This window comes from Naegleria fowleri, assembly GCF_008403515.1.
Source record: "Naegleria fowleri strain ATCC 30894 chromosome Unknown tig37, whole genome shotgun sequence".
Classification (NCBI taxonomy): Eukaryota; Heterolobosea; class Eutetramitea; order Acrasida; family Naegleriidae; genus Naegleria; species Naegleria fowleri.
The window spans coordinates 75,797-90,585 of record NW_025407969.1 but is presented as its reverse complement, the minus strand read 5'-3'; the positions used below and the strand labels follow the sequence as shown (position 1 = coordinate 90,585).

Below are 14,789 nucleotides of genomic sequence, written 5' to 3'. Positions count from 1 at the left end.
CCTCCGTTCAATGCGTAATATGAAACAATTGAGTCATTCAACTGTTTGGATGCAACGTTTGTTTGTTCTTCTTGTTATCACCCAATCACTTCTTCTTTAAATTGAACCCAAAGAATAATATTTAAATTTTTTTTTCAATTCGATTTCGAAAAAATTTTTCATCATCGCCATCAACATCATGCTCAAAGCACGTATGAAAGAGAAGCAACAACAACTGGCTTCTTCCTCGTCTTCCTCCACTCCAGTAACCACTCCTCCCATCCATACCTCTTCAAGTACCTCTCCTAATACTATCACTACTGCTTCCTCGTCCGCATTGGTTGGTGGTGGTGTTTCTACCAACACAAACACGACTCCGTCCAATTTTGGTTTGCCTATTTCTTCTTTGATGGCTGGCGATGAGAGTCATCACGGTTTTTCTTCTGCCATGATTGGTTCAACCTCGGGTAGTGGTGTTAATAGTTTGAAAAGATCTCATCACGAGCTCGAGGAAGATGAGGACGATGAAGAAGATTTCCAGAGTATGGAGAGTGCGAGCAAGCAACCTCATCATAGCTTGAATGAGGACGAGGATGAGTCATCATCCTCCCACTCGGGTACCAATAACGAAGGAACCTCCTCCACCACCATCCCCAACGCCCAGAATCAGGATCATACAACGCCCGTTTCTACTGGTACTCACAACTCTGCTCTTTCGGCCGTTCCTACTGGTTCATCCTCCACAGCAGCATCGACAACAGCAAATGGTAGTGCGATGGCCTCCTACAATGGAAAACCACTTGCTCCTCCTTCCAAAGTTCTTCTCTTCTCGAATCTCCCTGTGAATTGTCAGAAATCTGAAGTGTTGGAGTTTGATCTCTTTCCAAACGAATGCAAATTCCAAAAGGTCTTTCTCTTCAAGCAACCTGCATCCACTGCGAACAGAAGCAACACCAAGAAGAGAAAACGCGAGGGATATTTGGCCTTTGTCGAGTTTGAGAGTATTGAGAAGGCACAATTATATCTGAGCAAGTTTGAGGACCAAAAGATCAAGATTCGAGGCAAAACTGTCTATCTCAAATTCTCTGAGAAACAACAATTAGAGGGAAGCTCTAATGCCAGCGAAGAGGATTTAACTGTGACCACAACTCGCAAAAATGTTGTCAATACCAACAATGCCACCATCCTTCATATCACCTTCACTCATTGCGATGAGTATCGCTATCCAATGAATGCCCACACTCTTTATAATTTATTCAACAAGTTTGGAACCATTGAGAAGATTAATATTTTCATCAAGAATGAACTTACACAAGCCCTTATTCAATTTAGTCAACCCAATGAAGCTACAGAGGCTTTAAGGGAAATGGAGAGTGTTTTTGTGCATCCCGATTTGAAATTGTATCGCATGAATATTCAATTCAGCAAAAAGTATCGTGACGAATTGGTCATCAAGGAAAACAATGACAGAAATAGAGATTACACCCAACCATCAGGTACCACAAGTGGCAGTAGCACTTCAGGCAAACCACACGATCGCTACAATGCTCCTTCAAACCAATCCTTCTATGCAACACACGATCAACAACAACAGCAACAACATGATTCATCCTCCTATCATTATCCAGAATCAAAAAGTGCATCCTCCTATCATCACAGTAGCAGCGGACAATACAATTCAATGTCTTACAGCTCCTCTGGTGGCTATTATCAACCCATGATTCCAGGACCCAATGCAAATGGGTCATCCTCATCTGGACCTCTTGGCATGATGCTTCCACCATATGGATCATCTTCTTCGAATGAATATTTACCTCCTTCTTCAGGTTCCTCATCTTCATCATATCCAGTCTTGCCACCACATCCTACTGCTCATCACGGAATTCCTCAACCTCATCATGGCATCCCTCAACAATTTCCTCCTTCTTTGCTGCCCATGACACCACCTCCATCTTTGATGCCACCTCCAGCTGGTACTTGTGTTTTGATTGTTAAAAATCTTCCCTCTTCATGCACATGTGATCACTTGTTCGTTCTATTCGGCCTCTATGGTGATGTTATCAAGGTCAGCATTAGTTTGTCAAAGAAAGATCACAAGACTCCCTTCATGGCCTTTGTTCAATTCAAATACCCTCATGAGGTTGCAAATGCGTTACGTTTTCTCGGTGCTCCTTATTTTCCACCTTACAACTCCTTCAACTCTGGTATGGTTCCTTCAACTCAAGGTTGCACTCTTTTTGGCAAACAGTTACACATTGAGCCATCTCTTCGTATTTTCGACATTGTTCCGCCAAGATCATCTAAATCCAAGGAGACAGACGGATCCAAAGATGTCATTTTCAAGTCTTATGAAAATTCACCTCTTCATCGTTTCACTCCAAGACAAGGCACCCACGAGAGCTTCCGTGCCAACTACAAGAAGGTCATGAATATTTGTCCTCCTTCAAATGTTCTTCATATCAGTAACGTTTCTGGAACCACAACTGAGGACAAGATCAGAAGAGAGATTGACAAGTTATTTATTGACTCTTCTTCAGGAGGTGACAAGAAGGCAAAGTCTCGCATTGTTGATTTCAAATTTATTGACTACAAGAAGACACAAACCTCTGATCACAAGTTGAAGGAAAAGAAGTCGGCAATCATTGAGATGGATTCCACCGACTCTGCAACCACCGTTCTTGTCGAATTGCACGACATTTCTATTGACTCACATCATTTGAATATCAAGTTTAGTAATAGAAACACCAGCAGTGGTAGCAACTATTCAGACACCTACTACAATTATCCACCACCATCTCATCACGATGATTATCAAAGAAGTAACAGACGAGGCTATAGAAGAAGCGGCGGCAATAACAGCAACAAAGAGGATAAAATGCCTCAGTCATCCAATTCTTCTGAGAGTGTGAACACCCATCAAGACCACTAGGTTGTTATGCACCACCCAACATCAATTGATCGAGCTCATTCACCAATTCCTTCTACAATAATTATTTCATCCACCGCGCTCAATTCACACGTCACATTCCTCGTTACACTCGAAAAATAGAAGCAATACCTATCATCATCAACATGACCTCCTCCTGATCAAAACAAGAATTCTCGTCTTTCTTCATAAATTTTCAATCACTTCTTTCAAAATTGAATCCTTACTTACTCTCAATCTTCAACAGCTCATCGCTTTCAAAATAGTATTATTGCGCATGACTGAATATTTCATGAAAATGATATCATTAGAAACAGCAACATCTTTCAACTTCCAGGGATGGATTTCTTATTATTCTATGAAGTGCCATCTATCTTTTGAGGTAAGTGAATTTTTTGTTTCCTCTTATTGGAGAGTGGTATTTTGGAATTCCCACTTTTGTTGATGGTTTCAATGATAATAATAATAAAATCCATTTGCTATGATCTTGACAACCATCTTTACAACGATATTGTACGCCCCTTAGAGAAAGTTTTTTTATTGATCTGGCGAAATGTTTCATTAAATCTGTCTTAACTATCTTGAGTAGAATCTGCAGACCATTTCAACATTCTCAAAAATTGTTGACTGAATATGTCATAATTTCTCTCATTCAACACCTCAAAATACAAGAGCTTCAAATTTGGTGGACATTGAGATTGCAAACCACTTTTTCAAAGTTTTCTCTAATTTGTGAAGAGAGGCGTGACATGTCCATTTCGTTCAATAACAATGTGGAATGCATGTAAGACTGACCATTCAATAACAATTTCAATTCCATCACTGTCAATTTGCTTTCCATGAACCATTCCTTATTTTGTGTCAATAAATTTTTGACCTTTTCAAATGGTGTGGAAGAATTCAAATTTCTAAATTGTTGAATGGAATACCATTTAAATCCCTTTGAAATGCATTTCAACTTTTTTCTTTGAATTGGAGAAAAGAGACTCTTTCTCAATGAATGAATGACATATTCATCAACATTTTCCAAAGTGAGGGCCATTTCTCGTTCTTCAACCATTTGTGAATTTGGAGAGTAATTGGTAAAAACTTGTTCCATTTCGATGGATTGCAATTCCTCAGTAGAATTCAACCTTTTCATGTCCAACATGTTGTCACAATACATAGAATCATATTGAGACACATAATGTTTCCACATGGAGATCTGATTTCTCAAAGGTTTTTTGAGTTGACAGGTGGCAATCATTAATTCTCTTTCTCTCTTATTTTCCTCCATAGATGAATCATTGGAAAGCTTTGAATCTTCAATAAGATACTTGAGAATAAAATCATTGAGTGGCAAATAAATAGATTTCTCGTCACATTCCAACAAGACCTTTTTCAATAAAAATCCAAATCACCAACATTTGTTCCTCTTTTTCAGAAATATTCTCATCATCCGACAAGATGTAATTCTCAACACTTTGAGTTTCTGAGCGTTTAAATAATCTTGTATTCTTCAAACATTGATGGAAATATTGAGTGAATAATTCATTGGTTAAGGCGCCTTGATCAATTCCAGTTTCATTTTCATTCTTGACTCGAAATGGAGTATAAAGTTTCACATAATGCTGAACTTGTTGTTATGAATTGAAAAATTCTGCAAAGAGTCCAAAGATCAATTCTTGTTAATTTGTAGCTTAGAACAAGGATTCTCGTTGGATTCAGAGAATTGAATTGTTGGAGAGCATTGTTCCGCTCTCGATAACGTCTCTTGACAACTTATTTCGTGATAAGTCATGATATGAAGTTGTGACATTGCCACATAGGTAAAGAGAACCATAAATTTTCTTGAAAAAGCATGCTCTTCACTCCATTCAGAACTTGATATCTAAACTACATCAACATCATTTTCATCCAAAATTGTGATGCCAATAACTCCTCTCTTGTGTGAGATTAGATTTGGTACAGCATCCTTATCCAGTATCGATCACAAATGGTACTTGACACTTATTCACTAAAAACAATCTTCCCTTGACATGATGAGGAAAATAATACAAACTCTTCTCATTATGCCTCAAATACTCTAAATTGTATCTTTTTAAATGTATGGATTTTCTAATATCTGCCATCGTGCACACTGGTTTCTTTAATAATTGTCGAATGTGAATGATATGTGACAGGAATTGACTTTCACATGTCGTGGCCACAAAATAATCGGCTTCAAATGCCATCCACATGGCCATCACTGAGTTATGAAATTGATGATTGCGAGTGAGTGGCATTAAATCACTTTGCGAATAGGTGAAAATATTTTCATCCGCCAAATCGCTTAATCGAAGCGATTCCACACTCTTGCTTTCAAGTCCACTTCCAATTAATAGAACGTTCATTCCATAAATTTGATCATTATTATTGAATGTATTCCTGTCAAGATGATTATCATTTTCTTTTTTGTGAATTCGATGAATCTGATGCAGAGCATTATTATCTAAAGAAGGAGCTATTGATGTCACAGCATGCAATTTCAAATCATTTTTAAGGAAATGAAAGAAATCGGATTGGGAGGAGGTGAGAATGTGTTGTGTGCGTTGGCATCCTGGGTAGCTGTCAGATTCTTCTTTTGGAAATTGATTGTGAATCACCATCAAAGGTCTTCCAAAGGAATCAAAATAATTGATTCTCCACATAAAATCATTCATTACTCGTCGAATAGCTTGGTTAGGCTCAAACAAATCAAAGAGATGCAAATAAAGTGAAATTTCCTCGTCACTTGTTGGAAGCCATCGTCCCCAAACAAATCCAAAATTTAAAATGTCAAAATCTGTGAAAAAATTTGGCTTCTCATTGATTGCAATTTTGAAAATTGTATCTGCTGCCTCAGCGAGTGGCTTTTCGTCCCATGTTCGATTGTAGACTGAAAATAGGGGCTTGGAAATTTTCAAATGTTCCAAATTTGTTTGTGTAGAATCAATTAAGGTCAATCCAAAACGTTCCATTGCAAGTGTTTGAATTCTTTCAATATTGAAAAATTCTGAAAGTGGTGAAAAAGTATTACAATATTTACAGAGTCCAGGAGCTCCATCAGAACACACGTTCGAGAGAATCATTTTGGTAGCACCCAACTTTTTAGAAATAGCCATGCAAGTCATAATTTCAAATAATTGATTGGTCAATCCACAAATTACTCCAAAATTAGGTCCAATACTGCATGAGGTAATTCGATTCGCAAAATATTTTTCATGTTGTGGATTTGATGAAAGTAATTGTTCAAAATTTTTCGGAGGAGGTTCGTTTGGAAAAATCCATGATTTAAATTTGTTTCTTTTTTTGGAAATTGATTGTTGTGAATATGTGGGGTCATTGTGTGTATTCATGACATCGCGGGAATGTAACTCCGAGTCGGAAAAAAGTGTTTGTGCACAAAGAGAGGCCAAACGATTCTTGGATGGTCCAAAGTAGGCAGTTTCGTGAGTTGAAAATTTTCTCGGCCATGATGATTGAAAGAAAAATCGAATGAAGAGCAAAGTGGAGAGGACAATCAACAGCACGACCACACAAAGCCTCAAACGTGCACTTGTTTGCATTTTTTTTAATTTTTTACAAAAGCGATTGTAACGGAATTAGCTGTGATTGGTTCCAAAATAAATCCTCTAGAAAAATTATTTCAAATTATTCCAAGGAAGCCAGTAAACATTGATTCAATTTCTTGAATCATTCTTGTTCTCTCCTTTCTTTTCCAAATTAATTTCCAAATTAATCTCAATTTTCAAAAAAAAAACACCAAAAAAATGCCCTCAAATTTCGCTCAAGAACAATACAAGAATTTAAACAAGCAAATCACACCACCCACTCCAACGTTTGAAAAGTTACAACACACTCCATCATCGGGTTCTTCTACCCCCCTCCACTAATCCAAAATACAATTTACCAAACGCAGCCGCTAATAAAACCAACAGTGGATTCAAGAAGGTGAGTCCATCGTCCATCTTTAAAGGCATATCAAACATTCCGTTTGAGGCTGCTTCGTTTGAGAGAAAGAGAGGAGCTGGAATTGTTGCGTTTGTGTTGGGAACGATGATTGTTGCTACTTATGGATATACAATCTATAGTATGAAGCAAGAGAATTTCTCGGATGTGGTGATTCCGGAAACTTTAAAGCAAAAGGAATAAGAATTATTATATTTTCAGTGATGATGGAAACTACTGATACTACTACAACAACAACAACAATAATGGATATTATCATTTGGCGATTGATTGCATCATCATCAATTTTGAATTTTGATTGAATTTGTCGCCATCATCATTACTCCTACAAATCATTTCATCACCAAGGCTTTCATTTAATGATTGAAGAGAATGAAGCCAAAATTGTAGTCGTTCTCAGTAGTAGTCTATCAATCAATTTAATTCGATCACATTCCTACACATTCTGATTTATCACGGCAGCGTTTACCTCACCATACACAACACCACCCAACCACACATTCATCCCATCACCACTATCATGCATACATGACCATCACCACATACACACTAATTCCAAACAAACATGTATTGGGTTAAATATCAATGATTCTTTCACTCTATAAACAACACACAATGTTCACTCGTATTCATCCAAATCTTTATTGTGGAATATGTCAATGAACGTCTTCTTTATTGTGGAAATATGCCAATAATGAACAGTTGTTACCTTCATTGAACAGATGTCTATTGTAACATTTTACTCCTCCTCGACAATCTCAACTTTACATCCATCAATTTCATTCAAAAAATCAGCTCCAAATGCCAACGATGGTGTCAAACATCCCGAATGCTTCTTCAATCCAGTTTTGGTTAAAATCTTTAAGGCAATCAATAAGGCACTATCTGCAGTGAACAAGTAACCAGCTTTGGCCTGTGCTCTTCCACACACTTTGTAAGTTGCAGGATTGTCACGATGGAATAGCTCTCCATAAATGTGAACTCTCGATTCAGGATTTTCCTCAGGTCCCTTTGGCATGAACCAATCAATGAGTTTAAACATCAATGGAACCACAAATGGCAAATTGAAGAATAAAAAGAATAAAAAGTTGAACAACCAAATATTCATAATCTTTGCCACAGTGGCAGCATTCTTTGAAGATGAAAAATAAACTCTCACATTTGGTACTCCCGTACTCACATACGCAGTGGCAATATCTCCCCAAGGAACACTCACACAAGTGACTGGTTGAGTTGCAGTTTGTCCATTTTTGTAAAATGGGAATTCTTTCACGACACGTGGCATGGGTTGAATGACACCATTCACTCGTTCGGGAAATCCCCAAGTGCCTTGTCTCAACATGTTGATAGCACTTTTTGTGGTACCACGAGAAGTTTGTACAGCAGTACTGCCAACATTGATGGCAAGTTCGAGTTGGGCGTTGGGTTGAGTGGTTTTTTCTTTTCCGAATCGAGAGGAGAATTCTTCTTCGAGTTTTTTGGAGAGACAGTCAGTTGGGACGACATCAAAGCCGACACCTGGCATGAGAATAATGTCTTTTTCACAGGCTTGTTTTTTGACCGTGTCATTTTCGAGAATGCTTTGGAAGACGGGAGCTGCATGAGAGAAAAGTTGGAATGTCCCATCGTGTTTAAAGATTATTATTCATTTCGAGTTCATCCATTTTGATAATGAAAATATTAACCAATCAAAATCAATAATAATATTAAAAAACAAATAATAAATATATTTAAATATTAAGAAAACATACCTTCTCCAGTAATATCCAAATAATGAGCTCCACATCTCAAACAACTTTCCACCATCGCTTTCGAAGTGATCACAAACGGCCCAGCAACCAACAAAACCAAATCGACCTTTCTCACCTGTTCATCAATCACCTCCGAATCTTGATCCAACGAAAATACTTGATACTCCACTTCGGATTTATCAATTTTTAGTCTTTTCAACATGTCTTCCAAGGATGATCGATTCCGACCTGCCAGGACGACCTTTTTTAAAAGTCCACAATCTCGAACGAGTTTGACAATTAATTCACCAGTGTATCCGTAGCATCCGTAGATCATGAAACGTTGTGAGGGAACGAGTTTGGAAATGAGGGAGTGAATGGTTTGATCGAAATTTTGTGAAGTTGTGGTGGACATTTTTTTTCGGAGTGATGGTCCGGATTTGGACATGTTGGAGAATTCGCAAATTCGAAACAAAATTCCGGAAGGAGGAAGGACTTTGATCCGTCAAATGATTTGTGAAGGTTCGAATTCTCGTTCATGTTGTCTATTGCTGTCACTCGCGAATAAATTTTACCTTTCAAAAGTGCAACAACTGCAGTGTTCTTTGTGAGAGCAAAGTTCGGGCATTCACTCCTGGCCAGAGATTAAATGTAAATGTTGGTCGATTAAGAATTATCATCATTTGTGATGCAGTAAGTTGATTGCTCGAGAATTGACCAAATATTTGTTTTTACATGAAAGCAATCTTTAAAATTTGTGATTGTCCATTCTGTCAAAGAATGATAATTCCTTTGAGAGATGTATTGATGTTCAGAGCACTCAATAACACCAACCTACGATTATATGTACTCTTCGAAATAATGTCGTTCTTTTTTATTGTCATACAAATAGAGAATCAATATTAAGGTTCAATTCGGAAGGATACAATTGCGTGTGAATCTGACCACACACGAAGCATGAATTTCAAATTGCAAGAACCAGTGATTCTGACCATTGACAACAAGAACTTTCCTAAAACATTTCAAATGGTGGGTTGTTGTTTTCCACATCATGATGTGTTGTTTTAGATATTACAAAGTTCCACAACAGAAATCAGTTGTTGTGAAATTCCACAAAATTCCAGCAAAACAAAATGCCAAAAGTTCCAACCAACGTTCGAAAACACCACATAATTCAATGCAACAACATTCATCCCACTCACCACAAGATCATCTTTGAACCCAAACTACTCAATGCACAACAACTCGCAAAGGAACATCCCCGAACCTTTTCAGCACCCTCCGTGGCTGATTTGATGAAAGTAAAATCGGGATCGATGGTGAAAGTGTGTGATGGACAAGAGAGATTTTGGGTAGAGGTGTTGAAGAAGGGATCTTTGAAATATTTGGTTGGAAGGATTGATAATGGTTTGGTGGGTGGACAGGAATATTCGTATGGTGATTGGATCTTGTTTAAGAGAGAGAATATCTATGAAATTTATGAGGAGGAGGAGGAGGAGGATGGAGGTGAGAAGGGTGGTATCCATGATGATGATGATGAGAATGATGACGACGATGATGAATGGGTAGATGATGATGATAAACAATAGTTTTGTACAATGAATGTTAGTCCAGTAATTTGCCGAAACATTTTATTTTACAACCAACATCGTAGAAGAAGAGTAATTTATTATGTCTTACTCTTGCATGTCTTAACGTTTTATTTGTTGTCGTGTCCTTAATAATGCTGGCAACAGTAAAAGATCTATGTTTGGAAATTTCGTTTTAGTCATGATCGTCGTGCATTTCTCGTTTTTGGACTTGTTGTTCATTCTATTCATCACCTTCTCCACATTCACTAGTTGGTTAGCGTTCCTTGGACTTTTTGTTTGGTGGATTCAACGAGGATGAAGAAGAAGAATGGTTGATGACCCTTTTGACACCTGACGATGATGAAGTCGAGGCAATCGATGCATTACTATTGCTTGAGGACATGCCTGTGGGTGAATTTGTGACAATATATCCTGGAACTTGTGAGGAAGATGAGGAACCAGAATTGTTGACAGCTGCAATGAGTTTCGTTAAATACGTGTCAATATCTTGAATTCGTTTCACTTTGCGTTTTTGGCTGTCATTGGGTGACGCAATTTTCTTAATGGAAATCCATAGGGAGAGCCTTTGAACAATGGTTTCAATCAAACATTCGTGTAACATTAATGTAACAAGTAAATATACCAAAAATCAATACTTGTACATACCTGTCTTGATGGTCTCAAATTTCAAATACTTGCTATTGTCACCAACAGCACACTTCACTCGTTCTGTTATGTGATTTCTGTATTTTTCAGCATGTCTGAACTCGACTTGTCGTTGCGTCTTGTCTTTCAAAAACTGTTCTGCAGGTTGGCAATAGTTGCAATGGCACATCGTTTCAACATTGAAAGACCAATCTTGTCCAGTACTTGTTGAAGCTTGAGATAAGTGTACCTTGACAATATTCGAGCAGTTCAAAAGGATTGAATTGAATGCAATGTGCTGAAATGCATTTAGTCCCAAGTTTTTGTCAATAAAATGAATGAGAGCGAGTAATGTTTCGTAATCTGTTCCTGCTTTGACAATTATCGTTGAAGTGAGTACAGTAATATCTTCGACCAATTTGCATTTCCAAAAAAATGAAAGTACTTGTTGGCAAATAGAGAGATCAAGGTTTTGCATGAGATGAAATGCATTAATGACATGTTGTTTGCATTCCTTGAAAATAAAAAATGCTTCCTTGTGATTTTCCGAATTACTTTCCAAGTAATTTGTTTGTAGTTTGGTCATGATGCTCAAATATCCTGGAATTGAATTGATGTTTTTAAGAACATTTTGCACTCGTGACATTGTTAACTCCAATCCGATCAAGTGAATGATAGCAATAAAACCCTCCAGTGAATTCTCTAGAATTTGTGGAGTCACAGTTTGAAACATGCTATTGACAATAGTGTCACAAATTTGTCTTTCATCATTCTTGAGGCATGTCTTCAATACGGATGTAACGATTCCCATAATTTTATCCGAGAATACATAATTATCTAGACGTTTCACTAGTACCTTCTTGAATGCAGGAGTGATCGGTAGTTGTAACGAATTTACTGCATTCAGTAGTATGCCAATGACTTGAATGCAGATAAACTGTAGAGCAGTATTGGTACTAACAGTTTCAATGATCCGAGTGATAAATTCTTGAGAGAGTTGTAAATTATTAAATTTCGATACCATTTCAATGGATGCTTGTAATCTTTGACCAAGGCTGTTGGCATTGGCACATGTCGATTGAACCACGCTCGACAAAAACTCTTGCTTTAAATCATCCATTGAAAATTGTGACAAGATGACATTCCATGTACCGAGAGTGATATTGGCTGAAGCGCTCGCAATAAATGTTTTCAACAAGTTGGTATCTTTCAAATCAATCAGAATGGGTACAAGTTCAGTAATATTGTTTTTGAAAGAAGGTGAATCTTTTTGCGAGAGGGCAAGTCGAATACAGGCATCTCTTCGTGTCGGATCACTTTTGTATTGCTTATAGAGGGATAAAAATCCCTTATAACAAGACATTGGATCTGTATATGCCCAGAACATGTAGTCAACCTTTTTAGGAATAATGATTAAGCACGTGCAAGTGCATCTCAATTCTATCATACCATTGCCACACTGTTTCTTCTCTTTGAAAGGCATGTCCTGCAAAGTATCGAAAGGAAATATACTCGAGACGTCCAAAGTCAAATCATATTTTTGGAATCGAGTGTCATTATTTGGACCCAATAGTGAAGATGCTCGATAGGTAATGTTTTGTGGCTCATTACTTTTGGCTGTTGTTAGTGCTTTCTTCTCGAAAACTGCAAGGAACAAGTGTAACAGTGAGTATCGAGCATTGAACGTATTGAGTAAATTGAAAATTAATGCATCGTCATCTTTAAGAGATTCGAAATTAAAGCATGTCTGAGAGTACACATTGGAGAGTGGATAAAATGCCATGGGAATTTCCTGATCTGACCACTCATCTACAATTCTTGTTAAATCGTGACTGATTTGTGCTCCATGATCAAATTTTGGAACTCGTCCCACTCCTCCTGTGAAAACAATTTTGTAGACGAGACACAATCGATAGCCACTTTGAATGGAGCATTCTTCACGATCACACTCATCATACATTGATATATAGGACGGTAAATAACTTGAAGAATCTGAGAAATCATATTGAACCTCCTTCTCATTGTATCGAACAATGACTACACCACCATTGTACACTGAAGGCAATTGAACGATAAGTTTTGCAAATGGTTGCTTCTCAGCTTTCAGGCGGTGATGTTCGTGAGTGGTGTGCTTCTTTCCTCTGTGAAAATCGACACTTCCTTCTTGGTATAATACCAAGTACTCAAGTTCATGTGAGATTTGCTTCTTGGAGCTTACTCCCAATCCACGTCGAGCTGAATCCTCAACAACGTCTGAAATCATCTTATCCCAGTGTGGATTTGTCAATTTAAATTGATTTGGAGTGAGGTACCAAATCTTCTTACCATTTTGTGTTCTGAGAGATGGTAAAGCATGGACCGATAAGCTCAACTTAATGAGCTCATCTGCTTGCTCTTGAGTGGTGATCGGCAAAGAAACATATTTAAACAATGGTGGATTCATGTTGTTTGAGGACTCTGTTTCTTGAGAGGCAATTGAATTCACAGCTGGAATTGTCAACGACGATCGAGTATTGTCACTGCTTGTTGATCTCCAAGTCACTTCCCATTCTGTCTTCCAATGAAATGACAAGCACTATTGAGAGTAATCAACAACAAGAGAAACAAGAAACTCCAACTCATGCACCCATGCCATCACAACCCGAATTACCTCCTCAAACACAACGATTGGAACAACTACCTCCTCCTTCACCTTCTTCTTCACAGGATGAAGAGTTCTTCCGAAACCTTAATCTCGTTCAAGCTCCTTCAACCGAACAACACGAAAGAGCCATTCCTCCAAACGCACTTCCCTCAAATCATGTCTCATCGAAAACTGTGTCTTCGTTGAGAGTTGTGTCAGCATCTTGTGCACAAGTATTTGAACTTTGAAGAAGAGGTGAATTCTGTAAAGATTGATCATTATTTAGATCAATATCATCCTTCATGTCATTCTTGTCTTGCTGATCAGATTGAAAATCTAAGGATGTTGTTGTTGTTAATTTTGCTTCAATTTCATTATTATTATCCATTGGTGGTGTTAATTCTGTCTGAGACTCGTTTAAATCCAAATCTTCATCAAATGTCTCCTCTTTAATGCTGATTGATGTTTCAACTTGGTCTTGTTGTGGTGCATTTTCATTTTCAGAATATTCAGAGTCCAAATTAATGTCCTCATCGATTGTTATTGGTTCATCCAAATTAATATCTTCATCCATAATGATACTTTCTGAAAAGTTTGGTGATGGTTGTTGTGTTAAGCCACTGCTGTCTTGTCGAGAATTTCTTGTTTCGTGATCGGATCGTGGCGAAAATGGTGTGTCCAACACAGGAGAGGACTTGATAGCTGATATTTCTTCAACTACTCCCAAGTCAATCTCTTCTTCTTCTTCTTCATTGTGATGAGTTGTAATTGTGTTGTCGTGATTTGAAATTGATTCAGTTGTGTTTGCATTTTGCAGAGGAGTAGTAGCAACACTCTCTTCATTTAAATCAATTTCTTCTTGTACTTCTTGTTTTATATGTATCGTGACGTGTGGATCATCATGACGAGAATCCGAAGTCAAATTATTATTATTATTTTGATGATTGCTCTCATTTGGTAATAATAATTCATGGTCAATCATCATGGAATTCTCATCATCCGATGATTCATCTAAATTAACATCTCCACTCTCATCAATAATAATGCTATTTGTATCGTCATTTTCGGAAAGCGTTGGTGAAGATGCTCGCGTTTCATCATGATTCTCATCAAAATTAATTTCTTCTTCAATGAAGGATGATTGCATCCGATGATCCTCTTGCGTTATAGCCATGCTCGTTTGATTATGATTGTTATTACTATCATTGTTACTATGATGATCACTGTTATTGTTCATGAAAATCTCTCGACGTCGAGGCGTTCGTATTGCTTCTTCCGATAAATTCGTGTTGTTGGTTGATTTTGTTTCTTTTTCAAAGTTGGACATTTTTTTGATCTTTTTCAGA

The 14,789-nt window shown here is 37.5% G+C and overlaps 7 protein-coding genes across 7 annotated transcripts; 2 read left to right on the top strand and 5 right to left on the bottom strand.

Annotated features, from left to right (window-relative positions):
* Nucleotides 1-178: 178 nt before the first annotated feature.
* FDP41_004334 (uncharacterized protein) lies at nucleotides 179-2,908 on the top strand (the record flags this gene model as incomplete). Its single annotated transcript, XM_044707737.1, has 1 exon — nucleotides 179-2,908. One exon carries the CDS (start codon nucleotides 179-181, stop codon nucleotides 2,906-2,908), a length of 2,730 nt encoding a protein of 909 aa, XP_044561148.1.
* A 673-nt stretch (nucleotides 2,909-3,581) lies between these two features.
* Nucleotides 3,582-4,151, bottom strand: FDP41_004333 (uncharacterized protein; the record flags this gene model as incomplete). Its single annotated transcript, XM_044707736.1, has 1 exon — nucleotides 3,582-4,151. The coding sequence occupies one exon, from the start codon at nucleotides 4,149-4,151 to the stop codon at nucleotides 3,582-3,584; it is 570 nt and encodes a 189-aa protein (XP_044561147.1).
* A 709-nt stretch (nucleotides 4,152-4,860) lies between these two features.
* Nucleotides 4,861-6,471, bottom strand: FDP41_004332 (uncharacterized protein; the record flags this gene model as incomplete). The annotated part of the gene is made up of 1 exon (XM_044707735.1): nucleotides 4,861-6,471. One exon carries the CDS (start codon nucleotides 6,469-6,471, stop codon nucleotides 4,861-4,863), a length of 1,611 nt encoding a protein of 536 aa, XP_044561146.1.
* Nucleotides 6,472-7,613: 1,142 nt separating this feature from the next.
* On the bottom strand, nucleotides 7,614-9,019 carry FDP41_004331 (uncharacterized protein; the record flags this gene model as incomplete). The annotated part of the gene is made up of 2 exons (XM_044707734.1): nucleotides 7,614-8,470; nucleotides 8,626-9,019. The coding sequence occupies 2 exons, from the start codon at nucleotides 9,017-9,019 to the stop codon at nucleotides 7,614-7,616; spliced, it is 1,251 nt and encodes a 416-aa protein (XP_044561145.1).
* A 718-nt stretch (nucleotides 9,020-9,737) lies between these two features.
* On the top strand, nucleotides 9,738-10,193 carry FDP41_004330 (uncharacterized protein; the record flags this gene model as incomplete). Its single annotated transcript, XM_044707733.1, has 1 exon — nucleotides 9,738-10,193. One exon carries the CDS (start codon nucleotides 9,738-9,740, stop codon nucleotides 10,191-10,193), a length of 456 nt encoding a protein of 151 aa, XP_044561144.1.
* Nucleotides 10,194-10,449: 256 nt separating this feature from the next.
* On the bottom strand, nucleotides 10,450-13,263 carry FDP41_004329 (uncharacterized protein; the record flags this gene model as incomplete). The annotated part of the gene is made up of 3 exons (XM_044707731.1): nucleotides 10,450-10,649; nucleotides 10,727-10,759; nucleotides 10,842-13,263. The coding sequence occupies 3 exons, from the start codon at nucleotides 13,261-13,263 to the stop codon at nucleotides 10,450-10,452; spliced, it is 2,655 nt and encodes an 884-aa protein (XP_044561143.1).
* Nucleotides 13,264-13,618: 355 nt separating this feature from the next.
* FDP41_004328 (uncharacterized protein) lies at nucleotides 13,619-14,770 on the bottom strand (the record flags this gene model as incomplete). The annotated part of the gene is made up of 1 exon (XM_044707730.1): nucleotides 13,619-14,770. The coding sequence occupies one exon, from the start codon at nucleotides 14,768-14,770 to the stop codon at nucleotides 13,619-13,621; it is 1,152 nt and encodes a 383-aa protein (XP_044561142.1).
* Between the last annotated feature and the right edge of the window lie 19 nt (nucleotides 14,771-14,789).